This window comes from Pseudorca crassidens, chromosome 18, assembly GCF_039906515.1.
Source record: "Pseudorca crassidens isolate mPseCra1 chromosome 18, mPseCra1.hap1, whole genome shotgun sequence".
Classification (NCBI taxonomy): Eukaryota; Metazoa; Chordata; class Mammalia; order Artiodactyla; family Delphinidae; genus Pseudorca; species Pseudorca crassidens.
In genome coordinates this window covers 55,165,631-55,188,380 of record NC_090313.1, presented here as the reverse complement: position 1 = coordinate 55,188,380, position 22,750 = coordinate 55,165,631, and the positions used below count along the sequence as shown (strand labels likewise).

The window sequence follows — 22,750 nt, the reverse complement described above, 5'->3', positions numbered from 1 at the left end:
AACAAAATAAAGAACATAAGTACAAAGGATATAAGAACAAGGAAAATTTCAAATCAATAATGGATAGTTCAAAACTAGAAAAACCAAAACCAAAAACTATTCTATATAATATAAAACTTGAGGAAGAAGCTATCTTAGTAGATCATGATGTTATATAACATTTCCTCAAAATCTGATGAGGGGATGCAAGAAATAGGAATTCTCACTGGAACAGGTCCTAAATTTGATTTGTTTTGAATAGAGACGCCTTCCAAACTTTATTGTATTAAAAATATATGTTAAATGCCATTTTTGTTTGCTTTTCCTACTTCCCTATCTTCCCTTAGATTGCCAACAATGGTGCTTTCCAAGAAGGCCAGCAGCCCCTAAAGTTGATGGGGTATTCATTCTTGGCTTTGTATTTTTATGTTTTTACAGGAGTGGAAACTGAGGCTTAGAGAGAAGTTAAATAACTTGGTCAACTAAACTGTTAAGGTAGTAATATTATTTGGATTAAAACCCAGGCCTGTGTTGATCTAAAACCTATATTCTTCCCCCTAGACCACTCTGCTTCTGGGTGAAACTAAGAAATTCCATTAGCCAAGCAGAGAAAGATTTTGAGTAATGAAGAACAGTAGGGTTTGGTCGCTGGACAAATGAATCTCTGTCCAACAAAATCTATGAGAGACTCATTTAATTTCACAATCTTGGTGTTTTGTGTTGTATTTTGATAAAGTGATCAAGTCATAGTATTACTTCTTAAGTGGGATTACGGGAGAGATAAAATAGAAAAAGAGTCCATTTTTGAAATCATGGTCCTAGGGAATTCCTAAGTGGAAGCTAACAGAAGTGGCAGTGAAGTAGGATATACACCTGTGTGACATAATCAGAGGAAAAGAAGTTTGTATTTGAAAGAAAAGAGTCTGCAAATAAAATATCTTACAGAGAATACACCTTCTTTTCAAATAACTTTAGAACAGTTACAAAAAATAATTACACAAACACTTCCTCAAAACCACGGTCATTTCCAAATTCAAAATGTAAAAATTGTAAAGGTTATAATACCTGAACACAATGTAATAAAGGTGGGAAAAAAACCCCAAAACTTCCACCTATGTAGAGATTTAAAAATAAGTCCTTTTGGAAAACCACCAAGTCAAAAAAGAGTAAGCAAAAACACAATATTAAATTGTTCCAAAAACAATGAAATCAAGGAATCATCACCCAAAGTTTATGTGATATATGGACAGAATTATATTCAGAGACAATACAGCTTTGATTATTTTCATTAAGAAATAAGAACAGACCCCTTCCTTACCTCCTGTCAATAGTCTTAAGTGTTCATCTGAAGAAAGAACAAACACAAAGAAACTTATGAAAAGTCAGGGGAAGAAAATTACAAAAGTAGAAATGAAGAAACAGAAAATCCATTAATAAATGGATATGTAATAAAATACACAGTTAAAAGTAAGAGCTGATTCATTAAGGAAAAACAAATTTAAAAAGCCTTTAGTGGAGACCCCAGTCTTCATTCCCACAAAATGATCAACAATTAGATAGCTACCCACGAAGAAAAACAGCTCTAGGAGAGCTCTGGAGTCCATTTAAGAAATTTAAGCAACACAGTGGAACAAAATACAATGAGAATAATTGCAAAAAAAGATAAGAAAGACAACTTCACTTTGCCTGCATCATCCCATCCCCCGAGCTGACACCGCTCAGAGACAAGAGGAAACCTCCCAGTTGGAAACAGTTCCCCTCAACATGAAAAGAAGAGTGGGTGGGTGACCAGCTGATGCAGCCTTTTGGGCCACTGCAGGAAGGTCCTGCTTAGGTTTCACTCCACCCACAATGGCGAAGGTGAGACCTATAGAGACTGCTAGGAACAAGGAAAAAAATCAGGGACGACCAAGAACAGCCATGCAGTGGGAGTGATTGCAGTTCACAGTGATCTGCTCTGCAGGCAAACAAAGCAGCTTTTGCCACTGAAGAAAGAACCAACAGACATCACAGCTGCTTCAGAGCCCTGCAGATTTCACCAGGTATTGTGCTGCACAGCTATTAGCTTTCACTTATGTCAGCTGCCTCAGTCCCTTTGCCCTTGCCACTGCCAGAGCCCAGGAACCACACTGCAGTCAGCTCAGGCCTCTGTGCAAGATGGCAGCCTAGACTCCCATGGCTGACCCCACTGCCATTTGCATGCTTGGGGCTAGCCCCACCAACTCTGCACTTGCATGGTGCTGCCCTGACACCCATCACCAGCCTCTACTGCAGTGCTTACCCTCAGGGGAAGATTGTGCAGCCATGGGAAAGCACCCCGACAGCCAGGGTCCCTGAAGCTGTCAGTGAACGTGTAGTTGACTCTGGCCCTTTGCTGCCTGCCTGGCCCCGACCACTACATACACAGGCATCTATAGCTGGCCCTGCAGCCGAGTGCATTTCACCACCAGAGCCGGCCACCACCACTGCCTGTCCTGGTCTCTAGCTGCTGGACCTGGAAGTGCTGCTGAGGACCCCAACAGCCCTTGCAGCCACTGTGGAACCCTTGCAGTGTTTGCCAAGAACCACACAGTTGTTGGATTCTAGTGACCTGAGCTAAAGTGATGACAACCCCCCAGCCCCACTGCTGCCACATGCCCCCTTGGTGGCCGGTACCACCAGACCTGCTCCAGTGTGCCCCACCTGCAGGTGGAAGTTTTCCCATAGTGACATTAGTCTATAAAGTCTACAAGAGGTTATTCCTTTTTCAAATGTGTAGACACCTACACGAGGCTGCTAGGTTCACCAAGAATCAGGGAAAAATGCCTCTACCAAAGGAATACAGTAAACTTCCAGTAACTAGCCCAACCATCCAACAAAGAATTCAAAAAAACTGTTCTACAGATGCACTGAGAACTATAAGAGAATACAGGCAAACAATTTAATGATATCAGGAAAACAACAGAAGAACAAAATGAGAAATTCAAGAGAGATAAAAAAACATAAAAAAGAACCAAACAAATCTTGGAGCTGAATAGTACAATGACTGAACTGTAGCATTCAATAGAGAGCTTCAACAGCAGACTCGACCAAGCAGAAGAATCAGTGAGTTTGAAGACAGATCATTTGAAATTCTGTAGTCAGAGGAGAAAAAAAAGAGTGAAAAGGATGAAGAAACCCTATGGGACTTTTGGGACACAATCAAGAGAACTAATGTATGCATCCTTGGAGTCTCAGAAGACGAAGAGATGGAAAAAGGGGCAGAAAGATTATTTAAAGAAATAATGGCTGAGGGAATTCCCTGGTGCATCAGTGGTTAGGACTCTGCTTTCACTACTGAGGGCGCAGGTTCAATACCTGATCGGGGAACTAAGATCCTGCAAGCCACATGGTGTGGCCAAAAAAGAAAAAAAAGACAATGGATGAAAACTTGAAAAATGTGGGGAGAGATTTATGGGTCCAAGTTGAAGTTAGTAGGTCACCTCAAAATTTCAATCCAAAAAGATCTTTTCCAAGACACATTTTACTAAACCTGTCTAAAATCAAAGAATTTTAAAAGCAGCAAGAAAAAAGAATTTCTCTCATACAAGGGAATTTCATAAGGCTAACAGCAGATATTTCAGTGGAGACCAGGATGATATATTCAAAGTGCTGAAAGAAAGAAAAAAAAAAAAGCTAACCAAAAATACTTTACCAAACTAAACTGTCCTTCAGAAATGAAGGTGAGATAAAGACTTTCCCCCCAAAAATAAAAAAACCCGCTGAGGGTATTCATCATCACTAAAAGTGCCTTATGAGAAATGCTGAAAGGTTGCTAATTACCAACATGAAAACACACAAAACAATGGTAAAGGTAAGCACAGAGTCAGATACAAACCAGTTTAATAATATAATATGGTGTCCTGTTAACTACTTAACTCTAGTATAAAGGTTAGAAGACAAAGGTATTAAAAATAGCTATAGCTAAAACAATTTGTTAATGTATACACAATATATAAAGATGTAAATTGTGACATCAAAATAATACTGTAAATCAACTATGCTTCAATAAAACATTAATGGGGGGCAAGTGAAAAGGTACTTTTTGTATTCAACCAAAGTTGTTATTAGCATAAAACAGACTGTCATATATATATGATCTTTCATATAAGCAGCATGGTAATTACAAAGCAAAAACCTAAAATAGACTCACAAAAGATAAAGAGAAGGAAATAAAAGCACACCACTATGGAAACTCATCAATTCAAAAAGGAGAGAGAAAAAAAGGAAAAAGGGAACTACAAAACTGCCCCAAACCAATAAGATGACATTAGTTAAGTCCTTACGTATATTAATCTAAATGTAAACAGATTTAATTCTCCAATCAAAAGGTACAGAGTGGTGGATGGATAAAAACACAAGAACCAACTATATGCTGCCTACTAGAGACTCACTTCAGATTTAAAGACACACATAAGCTCAAAGTTAAGGAATGGAAAAGGATATTCCATGCAAACAGAAACCAAAAGAGGGCAGGGGTAACTATATTTATATCAGACAAAATAAACTTTAAGCCTAAAATGGTAACAAGAGACAAAGAAAGTCATTATATAATGATAAGGGGGTCAATTCATCAAGAAGATGTAACAACCTTAAATATATATGTGCCCAACACTGGAATATATTAAGCAAAAACTAACAGGTATGAAGGGAGAAATAGACAACAACACAGTAACAGCAGAAGCCTTAAATAAACCACTTTCAACAATGGATAGATCATCCAGAGAGAAAATCAACAAGGAAACATCGGACTTGAACAATACTTTAAACCAAATGGACCTTACAGACATATAGAGAACATTCCGTCCAACAGCAGCAGAATACACATTCTTTTCAAGCACACACAGAACATTCTCCAGGTCAGATCACCTAATAGGTCACAAAATAAATCTTGGCAAATTTAAGAAGACTGAAATCATACCAGGTATTTTTTCTGACCCAAATGGTAAAAAACCAGAAATCAATAACAGGAAGAAAGATGGAAAACTCACAAATATATGGAAGTTAACACACTCCTGAACAGTTAATGGGACAAAAAAGAAATCAAAGGAACTCAAAAAATATCTTCAAACAAATGAAAATGGAAACACAATATACCAAATCCTATAGGATGCTGCAAAAGCAATTCGAAGAGGAAAGTTTATACTTGATAAATGCCTAATTAAGAAAGAGATAGATCTAAAAAAAACAACCTAACTTTACACCTCAAGGAACTAGAAAAAGAACAAACTAAGCCCAAAGTAGCAGAAGGAGGGAAATAACAAAGATCAGAGCAGAAATAAATGAAATAGAGACCAGAAGAATAGGAAAGATAAGAAACCTAAAAGCTGGTTTATTGAAAAGAAAAACAAATTTGACAAACTTTTACCTAGACTAAGAAAAAAAGAGAAGACTCAAAATCAGAAAAGAAAGAGGAGACATTAAACTGATACCACAGAAATAAAAAGGATTGAAAGAGACTACTGTGAAGAATTATACACCAACAAATTGGATAACCTAGAAGAAATGGATACATTCCTAGAAACATACAACCTACCAAATGAATTGTGATAAACAGAAAATCTGAACAGATCAGTGACAAGGAAGGATACTGAACCAATACTTAAAAACCTCCCAACACAAAAAAGGCCAGGACCAGATGGTTTCATTGGAGAATTCTATAAAACATTTAAAGAATAATTAACGTCAATCCTCCTCAAACTCTTCCAAAAAACAGAAGAGAATATTCCCAAACTCATTACAGGAGGCTGGCATTACCCTGATACCCAAGCCAGATAAGGACACTACAAGGAGAGAAAACTATAGACCAATATCCTCGATAAATATAGATGCAAAAATTCTCAACAAAATATTAGCAAACTGAATTGAACAGCACATTAAAAGGATCATACACCATGATCAAGTGAGATTTATCCCTGAGATGTAAGGACAGATGGTTCAACATTTGCAAATCAATTCATATTGATTGAAGAAAGATAAAAATCTTATGATCATCTCAACAGATGCAGAAAACACATTTGACAAAATACAACATCATTTCGTGATAAAAATACTCAACCACTTGGGAATAGAAGGAACATAACATCACAAAGACCATATATGACAAACCTACAGCCAATATCATACTCAATGGTGAAAGACTGAAAGCTTTCTCTCTGTGATCGCAAACAGGACAAGGCTGCCCATTCTTGCCACTCCTATTCAACATAGTACTAGACGTCCTAGCCAGATCAATCAGGCAAGAAAAAATAAAGGCATCCAAATTGGAAAAGAAGTAAAATTATCTCTCTTTGTAGATAAGATGATCTTATATATAGAAAACCCTAAAGACTCCCCATGCCCCCCTCCCCCTCCAGCAAACTGTTGGAACTACTCAATAAATTCAGTAAATTTGCAGGATACAAAATCAAAATACAGGAAATTCCCTGGAAGTCCAGTGGTTAAGACTCTGCGCTTCCACTGCAGGTGGCGCGGGTTCGATCCCAGATCAAGGAATTAAGATCCTGCAAGCTGCACAGAGTGGCCAAAAACAAAACCAAAATCAAAATACAGAAAGCAGTTGCACTTGCATACACTAGCAACAAAACATTTGAAAAAGAAAAAAGAAAACAATCCCATTCACAATGCATCATAAATGATAAAACACTTAGTGATAAATTTAACTGAGGTGGTGAAAGGTCTGTATACTGATAACTACAAGACACTGAAGGAAATTGAAGACACAGACAAATAAAGATATCCTGTGTTTATGGATCAGATCAATTAATATTGTTGTAATGTCCATACTACTCAAAGCCATCTGTAGATTCAATGCAATCCTGATCAAAATTCCAATGGTATTTTTCACAGAAATAGAAAAACAATCCTATAATTTTTATAGGAACCACAAAAGACCCCAAATAGTCAAAGCAATCCTGAGAAAGAAGACCAAAGCTGGAGGCATCACACTTCCTGATTTCAAACTATACTACAAATCTTTAGTAATCAAAACAGTATGATACTCTCATAAAAACAGAAACACAGACCAATGGAAAAGAATTGAGAGCCCAGAAATAAACGCTCACATGTAGGGTCAACTAACATTTGACAAAGGAGCCAAGACTATTCAATAGGGAATATATATTCTCTTCAATGACTGGTGTTGGAAAAATTGGGTAACCACATGCAGAAGAATGACATTGGACCCCTATATCACATCACTCACAGAAATTAACCCAAAGTTTATTAAACACTTAAACATAAGAAATGAAACTGTAAAACTGCCAGAAGAAAACATTTAAAAAAAGCTCTACCTGACACTCGTCTTGGCAATGATTTTTTGGATATGACACCAAAAGCATGGTCAACAAAAACAAAAATCAACAAGTGGGACTACATCAAACTAAAAGCTCTGGGCAGCAGAAGAAATAATCAACAAAATGAAAAGGAAACGTACAGAATGGAAGAAAATATTTGCAAATCATATATTTGCTAAAGGGTTAACATTCAAAATATATGAAAAACTCATAACCCAATTACAAAATAACCCCAAAGAATCCAATTAAAAAATGGGCAGAGAAAATGAATAGACATTTTCTGAAGAAGACATACAAATGGCCAAAAGGTACATGAAAAGATGCTTGACATCACTAATTGACAGAGAAATGTGAATGAAAACTGCAATATCACCTCATACCTGTTAGAATGGCTAGTATTAAAAAGACAAGAGATAACAAGTGTTGGTAAGGATGTGGAGAAAAAGAGATACCTTCAGCACTGTTGGTAGAAATGTAAATTGGTACAGACACTATGGAAAACAGTATGGAGGTTCCTGATATTAAAAACAGGACTACCATATGATCCAAGATTCCCACCTCTGCATATACATCCAAAGGATATACAAACAGGATCTTGTAGAGATACCTGCACCCCCATGTTCACTACAGCATTATTCACAGTAGCCAAGATATGGATAAAGAAGATGTGGTAGATACATACAGTGGAATATTATTTAGCTATGAGAAAGAAGGAAATCTACCATCTGTGACAACATGGAGGGACCTTGACAGCACTGTGCTAAGTGAAATAAGACAGAGAAAGACAAATACTATATGATACCATTTATATGTGAAATTGAAGAAATCCAAACTTACAGAAACAAGAGTTACAGAAGTGGTTACCAGGTCTGAAGAATGGGGGAAATGGGGAGATTGAGCAAAAGGTACAAATTTCCAGTTGTAAGACTATTTGGGGGAATCTAATTTATAGGATGGTGATTATAGTAATCATACTGTGTTACATACCTCAAAACTGCTAAGAGACTAGATCTTAAATGTCCTCACCACAAAAAAGCCAACCAACCAACCAAACAGAAACATGGTAATTAAGTGTGACATGGAGGTGTTAGCTAACACTATTGTGGTAGTCATTTTGCAACATGTCAATCAAATCAACACACTGCACACTTTACTTATTTATTTATTTTGGCTGCACCATGCGGCTTGTGGGATTTTAGTTCCCCAACCAGGGATTGAACCCAGGCCCTCGGCAATGAGGGTGTGGAGTCCTAACCACTGGACCACCAGGGAATTCCTATGCACACTTTAAACTTACACATGTTATATGTAAATCATAGTATCTTAACACAGCTGGAAAAAAATTCTTTAACAAATATCATCCCAAAAGAATAAAAAAGTTTACAATGTGAAAGGATTTAAAAATTGAAAAATTTCAACATACAGGAAGTTTAATGTATTACCATATGTTTTAAATTTTAAGCCCTTGATGAAACACAAGATTTTAGGGGAAAATATGAATTACAGAAACTGACTAGCTGAAGCTATTTCCTACCCCTGCCCCCCCTAACACCAGCTGCAGCATGTAACAGTGACTGAGTGCTTAGGTGTTCTAGGTACCAAGTATGAACACAGTGATAAATGTGTTAACTTGTTTTTTTCTAATTTATTCCTCACAATAAATTAGAAATTAGGCAGGAACTATTATTATCCCATTTTACAGATGAAGAAATTGAGGCTCATGTAGATTAGGCAACTTGCCTAATGTCACATAGATAGTATCCAAGAGACTAAAAAAGCTATCAAAACTTACCTCCCCCTAGAACTCCAGGACCAGAAGATTTTACTAGTGATTTTTTTAAAAAACTTTCTAATCCCAGGGAAACTATTAACCATTTTAGAACATTAAAGAAATGGAAAGCTACCTAATCCATTTTATTTAGCATAAGTCAGATACAAAAATCTCATAAAATTATCATACATTTAACAAACAAAAACAAAACTAAACCATAGACCACCATTTCCCAATCAGTTTTCCACATCAGCGCTATGGCTACTGAAATTCACCAAAATATATTTCTGATAATAATCCTTGAACAATCCAGAAATAAAGCACACTTCCTTAACATAATAAAGATTATCTATCTTAAGCCAATAGTCAATATAATCCTCAATATAAATTTTAGAGACATTTCTATTGATATCAGCAACAAAACAGATGTGTAGAAATGCCCACTCCCCTTATTATATAACATTGGGCTTAAAAATGTAACTAAAATAAATACGACATGAAATAAATAGGAAGTAGTATCAACAGAAAAAAATAAAAAATATTTGCAGACAAGTTTCTACATGGAAAACCCAAGACTCAAAAGAGTAAGTCTTAAAAATAATAAAATAATCAGCAACATAATTGGACACATAGGCTTTTTCACACCACAATTACTGGTTTACAAAATAATGGAAAAAATGGACTAAATCTGCAATTAAAAATAGCAAAATATATAAAAGCTTATTCAGGTACTTAATAAACATGTACTAAGCACCTATTATGTGCCAGTCACTGTTTTTAGTCCTGGGGTTACAGAAATGAATCAAGTAGACTAAGTGGCTACTTAGCTTACATTCAAGAAATGCAAGCATGAGACTTACACTACAAAATGACTTGAGTAAAAAGAGGCATGTACAACATTTTTTGATGACACTATGAAATATTGAAAACATCAATTTTTGCCAAATTCAACAAGTATAATTTATTTGTAATATTTATATAAATATTGTTGAACACTTGCAAATGATTTAATTAACATGGAAAAAATGGGAAGAGACTACTTAAGAAAATTTGGAAAAAAAAAATCCAGGGATACACCACCAGATATCAGAACATACCATATAAAAGGATATAGTTAAATCATAATAATTAAGGCTTTATGGTACTGTCACAAAGATAGATGGACCAATGGAACAGAATAGGTAGCCAGAAACAAACTGATAAATTTAAGAATTAAATGCAAGATTAAAACAAAATGCCACTTTAAAATGGGGAAGAATGGTACTGGCAAAATCGGTTTGCCAGGTAAGATAAAAAATTAATTTACAATCTCATCTTGGGACTTCCCTGGTGGTCCAGTGGTTGAGAATCCGTCTTACAATGCACGGGACACCGGTTCGACCCCTAATCAGGGAACTAAGGTCCCACATGTTGAGGTGCAACTAAGCCCACTTGCCGCAACTGCTGAGCCTGTGTGCCACGACTACTGAGCCCACGTGCCACAACTAGGGAAAAGCCCACGCACTGCAATGAAGAGCCCGCGAGCCACAACTGAGACCCGATGCAGCCAAAGAATAAATAAATATTTTTTAAAAATCTCATCTCATACAATGTATCAAAATTATTAAAGATGGATTAAATAACTACATAAAAGATGGATTAAATAATTACATAAAAATGTGGGCTTCCCTGGTGACACAGTGGTTAAGAATCCGCCTGCCAATGCAGGGGACACGGGTTCGATCCCTGATCAGGGAAGATCCCACATGCTGTGGATGGAGCAACTAAGCCTGCGCGCCACAACTACTGAGCCCGAGTGCCACAACTACTGAAGCCTGTGTGCCTAGAGCCTGTGCTCCGCAGCAAGAGAAGCCACAGCAATGAGAAGCCTGTGTGCAGCAACGAAGACCCGACACAGCCAAAAATAAATAAATTAATTAAAAAAATAATAATAATTACATAAAAAAGAAGTAAGATCACACAAACCAGGAGGAGATACAAGTATAAACTTGACTTTTGGATGAAAAAGGGTAGTATCAATAAAACAGATCACAAAGGAAAAGAAATCAGACTAAACATTAGAAAGTTCTACACATCTAAAACCATTATAAGCACAATTAAAAGTCAAACTACAAATGTGGAAAATCCACCATAACTACTACTAATAAATGGTTAGTGTCTGTACTACATAAGGATCTTATGCAAGTAAGGAAAGACTAATACTTCAATAGAAAAATATGCAAAGACTATGAACAGACAATTCACAGAAGAGTAAATACAAAACACTGATAAATACAGGTATATGAAAAAAATGTTTCAACCTCACCAGTAAATCTACTTAGGAAGTCAGACACAATCCATCACATACTAAATTGGCTGCTGTTAAGAATAATGGCTTTACAGTAAACCTATCACATGGAAAACAAAATACTCAAATTTTAAGAAATCTCAACTTTGAAGTACAGGAGATATTGGTATAGGAAGGCCATCCTCCTATTGTAAGTCACTTAGGAAATCACTTAGGGGCTGAAGTAATCAATGCAGTCTATTATTTCTGCAACTTCAACATATACAGTCAATATACTTACGGTCCCTGGCACTATGTAGCATTAAATACACATTTCCTAATATTTCATTAAGTAAAATAAGAGCTGAATATTTAATAAAAACATTTTAATAGTTCAAAGCTATATTATGGTACAATATCACTAATGAATCAATTCTTATTAGAACAGTATATAAAGCTGTCCAAAACTTGTATTACTCCGTCTTCTGAAAAAACATGACCTTTTCATTAAAGTACAGTTTTTTTGTTTGTTTTTTTTTGGCTGCCCGCACGGTACGCGGGATCTTAGTTCCTCGACCAGGGATCAAACCCAGGCCCCCAGCAGTGGAAGCAGAGTCCTAACCACTGAACCGCCAAGGAAGTCCCCTAAAGTACAGTTTTAACAATGAATAATTTCACTTTAGAAGTATGCATGGAACAGTTATATTACATTACCATTTCAAAGCATTAATGTTTGGAGAAAAACTGCTTAATTCATATAAATACTTTTTTCCCACCTGAAGATATTTTTTAAGCATTTAAGAAACACCAATGTGTGAAGGTGGGGGTGACATTTTCCTTTCATTGTGTAAATGATCCTAAGACAATAGCTGATATGAAAACATATCAGCTATTGATATGTATGTAAATGTAAACCAGGTATCATCTTTACCATGATCTTGTTTAGTTGATAAAACTGCCATTTTTTGAATAAAAACTTAAAAACTTAGCTAAGTGTCACAAGCCATTTTCAATACAGTTAACAAAACAAGAGCTTTTTTCTTGCCTTTAGATAGATCCCATGAAGCATGTACTGAATACGCAGGTATTTGTTTCTCTGATAGAATAACGATGGTTGAGCGTGAGAATGCACATGTGTGTATGGTATGTTAGTGTGGGAATGTGTGGTCAATAGAAAGGTCATGTCTTAGTAAGAATTAAAACAATCATTAGTTTACTTTAAAAAAATAAACCTTAGCTTACATTTTAAAATATTTAATTAGAAAAAACAAAACCATTCTAGAAGTAAAGGAAATGAGCTACACTTTTAATGAGCACCTTATTCCTGAAATTAGGTACTGCAATTTATGGAAGTAATGGGACGTAAAATACCTGTAATAACAGTGGCATTAAGTTTCAGGTACTTACTGGGACTCAACCTCTTGTTTAATTTCTTGCCATTCTCCATATGGGTTTGATTTTTTATGAGCTTTGGGTTTTTCTTCACTTGGACCTGATGAATTCTTCCCTTGGGTATTTTTTTCTTTCTGTGTTTCTGGTTCAGTTCCTTTATCACTATTTTTATTTTTTTCCTGAAATGTCAAAGTTAAGAAATAACAAACTTCAAGCAAAACTGCCAGGACCAAAAATTTCTTTAACGTAGTCTTGGTATTGATTTATAAATAATACATTAACTCAGCAGTTCAAATTTGCATGTAATACAACAAACGTACATAAAAGAACTCCTTTAATGCTTGATTAGGTTTTTCATTAAGTCTAAAATGCTAACACATCATGGCCAAGGCTGTTTTTTAAAATAATATAACACGATCCTATTAATGTTCTACCCCCCCTCAGAGACATACACTGGCCTTTTTATCCTCTCTTCTCCACTTTACTGCTTCTCTCCTTACTTACATGTCCAACAGTGACCTCCCTTTATACTGTGCCCCTTTTGAATTTAATGCCATGTCGCTGGACCCTTCTATACCCATTATCTATTTAAAGAACTCCCTCAACAAGTTAGTGTTAACTGAAATCCATCTTCATGTTGAGGACACTGCCAAAACCTCACTGGCCTGTACAACTGGTAATGATGTGAAATTGGAAAAAGACACACCCCTGAGGTAGAAATAGCTCCCAAGGAGCCCCTGGAGAGGGCTGGTGCTTTTATCATCTGGGATAACAAAGCCCCGTGGCCCGGTTTAGCATGTGGACCATGCATTAGATTTCAGCCTCTTCGTAAACTTGCACAACCATGGGTGGCAGTCCTGGAACACTGTTTCGTTTGCAATTCTTTGAATGGATGTTAACTCATTCCCTTATGCTGCTGATATCACAGAAGTAGGAGACAGCATCAGCTTTCTCTTAGCCAACCTGACTGCTTCCAGGCCACGACATTTTTAAAGTGAGGTCATGCAATACATGCCTCCCCCTCTGAGGCTCACACCACCTTCTATATAGTTCTCTTCCATTCTTCCTCTCATGATCTAATGACCTCTGGCCACTACTCCATATATATATTTTTTAATGTTCACACTTAATTGTATGTATGTTTTTTCCTTTATTTATTTACTTTTTGGCCATGTGGCATGTGGGATTTTAGTTCCCTAACCAGGGACTGAACCCACGCCCCTGCATTGGAAGCGCAGAGTCTTAACCACTGGACCGCCAGGGAAGTCCCCATTTCTCCATATCAAGTGATGACTCTGGCAACTCTGTATGTTCTCTCTGTTCAAATTCTTGTCCTCCACACTGTAAAGCAACTATACTCTAATAAAAACGAAACAAAACAAAAAACCAAAACTCTTGTCATCCCAGAGCTTAAAAATTCCCTACCCTCAGTTTTGTGACCCACAAAACCAATGACTTTGGCCTTCACTATATTTCAGCCGCCTAATAAGATATTCTCCTCATATGTAGTACCTGGTGCATAGGTAGTATTCAAATATTAGATCCTCACACTTATGTTCCTTTTAATTTGAATGAGGTCATCACTCAAAAATGCCCCACTTACGAAATCATAAACTCCAAAAGCCCACCCTCTGACCACAATGTTATTCTTTTGGCTTTCTGGCTCGCTTACTTCTACAATACCTCCTATCCAACATCATTACCATCTCTACTACCTTAATTTCCTGTGTTCTGAGTTTGTTAGTCTCATCTAGACTTTACATTCTTCGTTATCAGGCCCCAGCCCACAGAGAATCACGTTATAAACATTCTTTTGCTAGCACCCTTAAAATATCTTTGTCCCTATGCCTGTCTATTGCGTAGGACCTAAAAATCTCCAACACAAATCTATCCAACCATTAGTTTGTCAAGTGTTACCAAAAAAAATCACACAACCATACAAACTGATGAGATTTCAGAATTTATGACATCCAATTTCAGCAGAGACTTTAACACTGCTTAGTAATGTGTCTCCAGTTATTTCTTCTCCTGGTCCCCTTAGTGATTATTCAAAATATATATTCAGCTCCACAGGGCTGAATTAATAATTTTATATTCATATCATGGAATACTATCCATCCATTATTTTAGTACATGAAGACTTAACGATGTCTTTGGGACAGATTAAATTGGAAAGTGATAATAAAACCTTATTATAGTATGACTCCATACCTTGTTTAAAGCAATGTACAAGTCTGAATAGAAAATTATAGACCCAAAACATCAAGGTATTATACTGATTTCTCTGGGAAACGGCAGGATTATAGTTTGTCCTTTTTTGTTTATCTGTGTTTTGTAGTATTTTGTTTGCTTGAAGTTAATAATATCTGTCCCACGTTGGATGCTGGGTTACCTGAATTTCACTATAAACATTGTAAGATATCTACTACACAAGAGCTTTCCTGCTGCTCTTCTATAAACTGGATACATTCCTCACCCTAAGTTCCACCAAGATTTATGGGGTAGGTTGAGAAGTTGCAGGCAATGACAAGACCCTAGGTAAGGCTGGAAGTGCCCTCTCTCCAGCATCCTGGATATTCCTTCACCTCTCAGGCCAGTACTCAACCATGGATCAATGCTATGTATCTTGTCTGCTTTGGCACCCAGGCTCCTGAGTGTTCCTGGAAAGGTCACAAAAGCAGGAGGACTAGCTATACTAGCTATACTATACTAGCTATACTATTAACACTACTAAAATGTCTGTTCTACTTTCCCACCGTGGTTGGGTACTTAGCACCACCACCTGTCAATCCTCTTACTTACTTCATTTCTTCTCCCACCCTGGCTCAGTGATTATTTTAGTCTGTTAATGTTGTCAAGCTCCCCAAAGCTTCTCACTCTCAGCAAGCAATCTTGATTTCTTTATACATGAGTAAATTGAGGCTAAAAGGCAGGACTCTTCTTTCCTGGCAGCAAATCATCCATAGTCATACCTTACAGAAAATGAAAACCTTACCTTCTTACAGAAAATGAGTTTATTCCTTGTTCAAGACCAACCTATCCACTTACCCTTGTTGGTATTCCGTTTCTACCTCCTTTGGAGTCCCTTTTAAGGAAAACATCACCACCACAAATCTCTCACAATTAAAAGTCAGTATGTAGCCACCATCTTATCATCTAATTTCTACTTTTCATTACATATCCAAACCACATATACACTGTGAACCACTTTTCATCCTCCTGTAATCTGAGTTTTCCCACCTAAAACTCTGGTATAACTGCTAGAAGGATATCAAGGACTTCCTTACTGCAAAATTCAATGGACATTTTTCCTTTTCTAGACCTAGTTAATCCCTGATGTTCTCTACTCCTTTGGCTTCTGGGATACTGAATTCTTCTGCTTCTCAGCATACCTTCCTAATCATTCTTTCCTCATTCTGCCTTGTGGGCTCCTCTTTCTCTCCTGTACTTAAATGTTTAATATTCCCCAAGGTCATTTTCCTAGGTTACTTCACCCACTCTGAGACTTAAATTACTACCAGTATGTTGATGATACTCAAATTAACATTTCTAGCCTAGACATTCATACTTGCGTGTTCAGACAGCTCTCTGAATGTTACAGAGGCATTTCAAACTTAGGAGGTCTAAAAATGAATTTACTATATTGTTATCAAATAGATATCAATAAATGATACAACCATTTATCCGGGTGCCAAAATGCATCTCTTGGTTTTATTTCTATCTTCTACCAGAAAGCTGAAGAAAGTCTGTAGATCTTTTCATAAATTAACAAACTGTTGTAAAGAGTAAATCGAGAACTTACCTTAAACTTTATTTTTAGCTTTTGCGTTTCTGTAGAGACCTCTCCTTTTTTTCCTCCCTTTTCTGCTTCTTGTTCCCCATCAGAATCATTATGTGAATCTGATGATTTGGACTCTTCTAGGGTGCCAAGTGACTTTTCATTGACTTTACTAGAAAGCAGATCGCCAGAGTGTGGAATGAAATCATCAGGTTTTTCCCATCTGGATTCTATTCAACACATTTTAATAGTCATGTTATTTAGTTACCAATTCTATTTAGAAGAATATTCCCAATATAATGTTTCCTGTCACTTACAGTATATTAAGTGACAACACTGCATCTGTTTCACACCATCACTTGATCAAGAAGATAATAAATAAGAGATCCCAAAGGTCTTGCTATTATCTTTCAGAAATTAAATTCAAGCAATCTGGATTCACTAGATGTATAAACTACAGCCCCAGTGGAAAGAGACCTAAGAACTGGTAATACTTTGAGGACTCAAAATTTAACCAACACCAGTTTCAGAAAACATCGTAATGGGCACACATGAGATTTCCTGAAATTTATTTATCACAAAATTTCCCTGGGATCTTCATAAAGTGGAATAATATGGCGAAGATCTGAATGAATATAATTTGTCATTTTATAATAAGGGGAAAAAAAAAAACTCAGTTGAACTCTACTGCCACCCAGTGGTTTGTTGGGCTTTTAGTAAAATGATAGCAGTTCTAATTATCTGCAGTTACTCTCTATTTATAGTTTAATAAAAGGGACAGGGATTCTAAAATTTATTGTTCAACTGGGAAAGTTTTAAGAGTAAAGGGGGCTCTATTAATAATCACATTGATCCAGATATAAACTGAAATTGTTGAGGGAAAATCAGTATGTATAGTCCCTCATTAATTACAGAGTTCTTTCCAGCACTAATGAAAAAAATTACTTTTTCCTTGTCTTTATTTCACACAAGTAATAAAAGAACTTACAAGAAATAATTGGTTAAGCATCTAATATGTACCAGGCACTGTTTGGGGAACTTTAGAGACACATGACCATCATGAACTCACAGAGTACAGGATCAGCTCTACTTAAGAGCAAATATAGGCTCAGTGACTTACCCACAATCATAGAGCTGGTAAGGGAAGCTGTGCGTTGAGCTCACTCAGATCTAACTCTATAGTTATATGTTATTTTATCTTTATAAGGATTCAGTACATCAAGTTTACTGAGGTAGAAGCATTGTCATCATTGGGCAAGCTGGGTATCTACTTGGAGGTCAAAAGGGCCTTTTCCTCCTAAAAGACTTAATGCTATGTAGCAGTCTTTGGATAGCAGGAATTAAAAAACAAACAGGGCTTCCCTCGTGGCGCAGTGGTTGAGAGTCCGCCTGCCGATGTAGGGGACACGGGTTCGTGCCCTGGTCCAGGAAGATCCCACATGCCACGGAGCGGCTGGGCCCATGAGTCATGGCCGCTGAGCCTGTGCGTCCGGAGCCTGTGCTCCGCAACGGGAGAGGCCACAACAGTGAGAGGCCCCACGTACCGCAAAAAAAAAAAAAACAACGAACAAACAAAGCTCAAAGTGACACCAATACTATAGCTATTTTGGTATATTTAATTGCAGAAGAAACCAACTATAATTACTGGCAAGACTAGTTTTATGAAATTAGATAAAATCTTAATTTGAAAAACAGATAATAATTAGGTAACAATAATTCTGCATGTTTTATAAATATTTATATAACTGAAAATTATTAAATTAGTAAAAGTGAAAATTAGACAGTCTTATTAGCCACTGCTAAAATAGCTTCAGTTCTGCTTTTTAAAATAGGAGAAGGCAAGTTGAATGAGGTGATCTTCCAAGGTAATGATTATATTTCTAAAATAATCCTGATAAAAACCAATGATGGTAGAGAAAGTAAAAATGATTTTCAAAGTAAAAAAATTTGTGAATGCAGTATCACCTGAGAAGAACAACACATGGCTCAGTATATTACAGAAATCTTTTTGCTTTTCCATTGTATTAATGTTTCTAAATTATAAAAAATACATACTTGCTACAGAAATATGTTTATCACTATACTAAAATTCTCAAGTTCAGACAATTCCTCAGCAGGCTAATAAGCAGTGTGAGGTACAATTTTAGACAGCTTAAGAGATAAACAAAGGTAATACTTACCCCCTGTTTCTGTATTATAATAGTAGGTATAGCCATTTTCACTTAAACCTTCTACCCAAACGGTCTTCACTGCCGTCTAATGGGAGGAAAAAAACCAGCATAAACTGAAGATGTGGTTATATATTAGACAACTAAGGCAGACTCGGCCAGCCTTTCCTTTCCTCTTGACACCTGGCAATTAGGGGTGGTGGTACTGATCATGGCCAGGAAGCTTGATTTGTGTTAATCATGAGCCACCTTTCAGGGAGGGAGGGAATGCCTTGCCTCTGAAAGCCAGGAACAGTTCTTTGCAGACTGACAGGGACATGTAAATGGCAACTGACTGCAAACCAACTAATAATATTTGCCCTGCGTGGACTTTTAGGGTAGACATCACTTTTCCACCACCATGCACCCTTTTAACAAAAGGATTATAGAAAGAAAGAAACAAAGGGGGTTGGGGGGACAGGGAGGCTTATCTGGAAGTAAATTTGCTTAATCAACCCTACAAAAATCCCAGAAGCCAATCACTTAAAAGAATTTAAAAAAGACTATTAATGTGCTTCAGTTACCTTTTTTAAGTTTCCTTGAAATCCTTCAGGTTTCTCCCACTGAGATGCTTAAAACAAAATATACTGCATTTGTAAAATCTTCCCAAAAAAATTTAATTTGGCAAAAAATTACAAGATATTCAACATGAATGAAACACTACGTGTCTACAGTTTAAAACATAATTGAAAAATAAAAAGAAACAACATACATCCCAGTAGTACTGTGAAGAATACATGTGAATGCTATGTAACCAAGAAGGAAGGCCAGAATGAAGGATAAGAAGTTACTGGTACTTCACAAGAATTATTAGAGCTAGGTAGGGCTTCTCTTAAAGATTTCTTGGAATTCAGGCTTGATAAATTTTGACATCTTGGGGCAGGGGAGAGTGAGAGATGGAATGAATGACTCCAAAGAGGAATAAGATGAAGAATGCAGGAATTAAAAACAAATATTGCTGAGAGCAAGAGTATATAAAGTAGGATGGTGAACAAAGGCAGCAAGGAATAGGCACCAGAAGGGAGAAAAAATGTAATTAATAAATAATTTCTATGTAAATTTGAGAAAGACTTATAATCCCCAGCATACAATTATTTATGGTTCACTGCTGAACAACACGCACTTCACTTATGGCTCAGTGCAAACTCTCAGAGATTGTTACTATTTCTATGTCGTCAAAAACTGACTATGATTCTAGAGATCTTAATAATTCCCATAATACTGGTAGCCCAAGGTTTTCTTCGTGATTAACTCTCTAATCTCATTTCCTACCTTCCTGACCATTCTTACCTTTTCTTCTACCCATTCCTTTAATATATGTACCACCCACCCTTTCTACTTCTTGTTCTCTTCTTTCTCCTTGTGATCTCATACACTCCTAAAAGTTAAAATATTTACAAAGCTTTATTGAGAAAATATAAAGCTATAATTTATTTGTAAGGAACCCACTATTAAGTCTTTAATTATGACCTTGAGTCACTATGAGAAGGGTACCTTTTTAAAGGGCACATAATTTTTTTACCAGTGGCAAAAACGTAAAGTTAGTCTTTCATTGTTTAAACGTTCCAATATTAACTAAAAGTCCTAACACAAAACAAACTGTCAGTTATCATTCTCTACTATTTTTATGCCTAAATGACTTACCTCCTGTGATAAGATCATAGTAGTAATGGTAACCCTCAGAGGTTATGCCTTCTACCCATCTGCCCTTTGAAGGGTCTTTTTTCTTTTTCTTCTTTTCTTTCTGCTGATTTGATGCAGAGGTGGGTGGCATAGTGCTGGTTACTGGTGACACGCCTGGATCTGAAATTTCTGAAGAAAGATGAGAGAAGGGTGAAGTAGCTGATGTAAATTTTTTTTCCTGTTATAAAACACTAATAATTTTATTCCAATTAAAAGCCTGACAAGATTCTTTTGGGAACTTGACACGTTATTACAAAGCCTATTTAGAAAGCTAAATATGCAAGAATATAAGAATATCCTGGAGAATTGTAAAAAAGAAGTGATGAAGGGAATCTAGTCCTACTAGATATTAAAACATTCTGAAACTCTGATTAAAAAACCAATAGTATAAAACTGATCCAGGAGTAGACAAACATATGACTGAAACACAATAGTACAGAAACAGTTCCAACTGCATATTTCTAGTATTTCTTATTAGAGAAAAAAAAATAATTTAACAAACGATGTTGGACTGACTGGTTAATTATTTGGAAAAAAGTAAATTTATTGTCCACTCCCTGCTCCTCCCATGTTTTTACATCAATATAAATTTCAGATCAAAGATATTTACAAAAAAACCAAAAAGTAAAATAATGTTAAATTTGAATGCATAGAAATTCAAATATTTGGTATGGCAAAAATAAAAACAACAAGAAAAACGTAAGACAGACAAATGATAAATCTTTACAACAAATATGACAGAGGATTAATGTTCCTAACAAAGATCCTTTACAAATCTAACATTCTAACACAAAAATGGCCAAAAAGTACAAAGGTACTTTAACACTTAACTTCACTAATATCCAAAGAAATGCAAATACATACAATTTTTTTTGCATTAGATCAATAATACTGAAAAGAATGACCAATCCACAGTTAGTCAGTATGATCTATTGGATATTTACATGGGTATAAAAAATGGGTAGTTTTTATGGCTTTGCTTTTTTCCAAAGGAATAATTATTCCCAACATTAGTTAATAAAATAATTTTATTTCTAGAAAAAGTATAAATCAGCCCAACATTTGTGGAGACAGCTTGATTTCATTAGTCAATATACAAAATATATTTACACTTTAAATCTGCAATCTCACTGCTAGAAATTGAGCCTACAGAGATAAATGTGAAAACATGCCTACATAAGGGTGCTCACCGAAACATTCTTCCTAACAGTAAAAAACTCCAAGGAACCTAAATGTTAATCAGGAAGAGACTAGTTACATAAATTATGGCATTTTAATGGCATCCTATTATGGCATTTTATACCCTTTATTGAACACTTGTTACAAGTGGTCACAGTAATGAGCAATTCATACCATTATGTTACTTAATTTTAGTAAAAATTGAAAGTCGTATCACTAGCAAGAGGCTATTCTGGTTGACCCCAAAGCTTGTGTTTCTAAACACTCTGTAGCCACTAAAAATAATGTGTATCTTTAATTATTTAAAATAAAAGACGTATTTGACATATCATTTAGGGAATAAATAAAACCACCCCCAAACAGACCACAGCATAAAATGTACAGTATAACTTTATTAAAAAAATTCTAAAGATGTCTGGAGAAATCTTAAAAGCAGCTAGTTTTAAAAACTCTTTTCTTTGCCTATACTGTTTCACTTTTAAAGGAATACATATTCTATTTAGAAAACAAGGCTATTAAAAACATTTGATAGGAAAAACCCAATTAAATATAAAACACTAAGATTTATTTGCTCATAGGGCAGCATAACAGAATCTCCCGATCTACCTAATTGATGAGATGAATTTTCAACTACGTCTTTAATTCTGCAGGAATGCCTACAATCCTTTTACCCCTTAAAATGAACATAAAGCTTTAACCTTGTAGAAATACTACTACCCCCGCTTTTTAACTAATAATGTCAAGGATATTTTAAAAGTCTGGTCACGGACTTCCCCGGTGGTGCAGTGGTTAAGAATCCGCCTGCCAATGCAAGGGAGAGGGGTTTGATCCCTTGTCTGGGAAGATCCCACATGCCATGGAGCAACTAAGCCTGTGTGCCACAGCTACTGAGCCTACGCTCTCCAGCCCATGAGCCACAACTACTAAGCCCACATGCCACAACTACTGAAGCCCGTGAGCTCTAGGGCCCACGTGTCACAACTACTGAGCCTGCGTGCTGCAACTACTGAAGCCCATGCTCCGCAACAAGAGAAGCCACCACAATAAGAAGTCCTTGCATTGTAACGAAGAGTAGCCCCCACTCGCCACAACCAGAGAAAGCCTGTGTGCAGCAACGAAGACCCAACGCATCCAAAAAAAAAAAGTCTGGGCACAACTGTTCTTATGTGATGAGGGCAACGC

At 36.3% G+C, this 22,750-nt stretch overlaps 1 protein-coding gene across 2 annotated transcripts in view; it reads right to left on the bottom strand.

The window, feature by feature from the left end:
• Positions 1 to 22,750, bottom strand: part of WBP4 (WW domain binding protein 4) — a 32,604-nt gene that overhangs the window by 4,266 nt on the left and 5,588 nt on the right. For both annotated transcript variants that reach the window (XM_067713242.1, XM_067713241.1), the window contains exons 5-9: positions 20,351 to 20,518; positions 19,231 to 19,277; positions 18,680 to 18,755; positions 16,524 to 16,729; positions 12,737 to 12,900 (exon numbers count right to left, since the gene is read on the bottom strand). In XM_067713242.1, the coding sequence (XP_067569343.1) occupies positions 12,737 to 12,900; positions 16,524 to 16,729; positions 18,680 to 18,755; positions 19,231 to 19,277; positions 20,351 to 20,518 (661 nt within the window). The remainder of the gene's footprint in view (positions 1 to 12,736; positions 12,901 to 16,523; positions 16,730 to 18,679; positions 18,756 to 19,230; positions 19,278 to 20,350; positions 20,519 to 22,750) is intronic.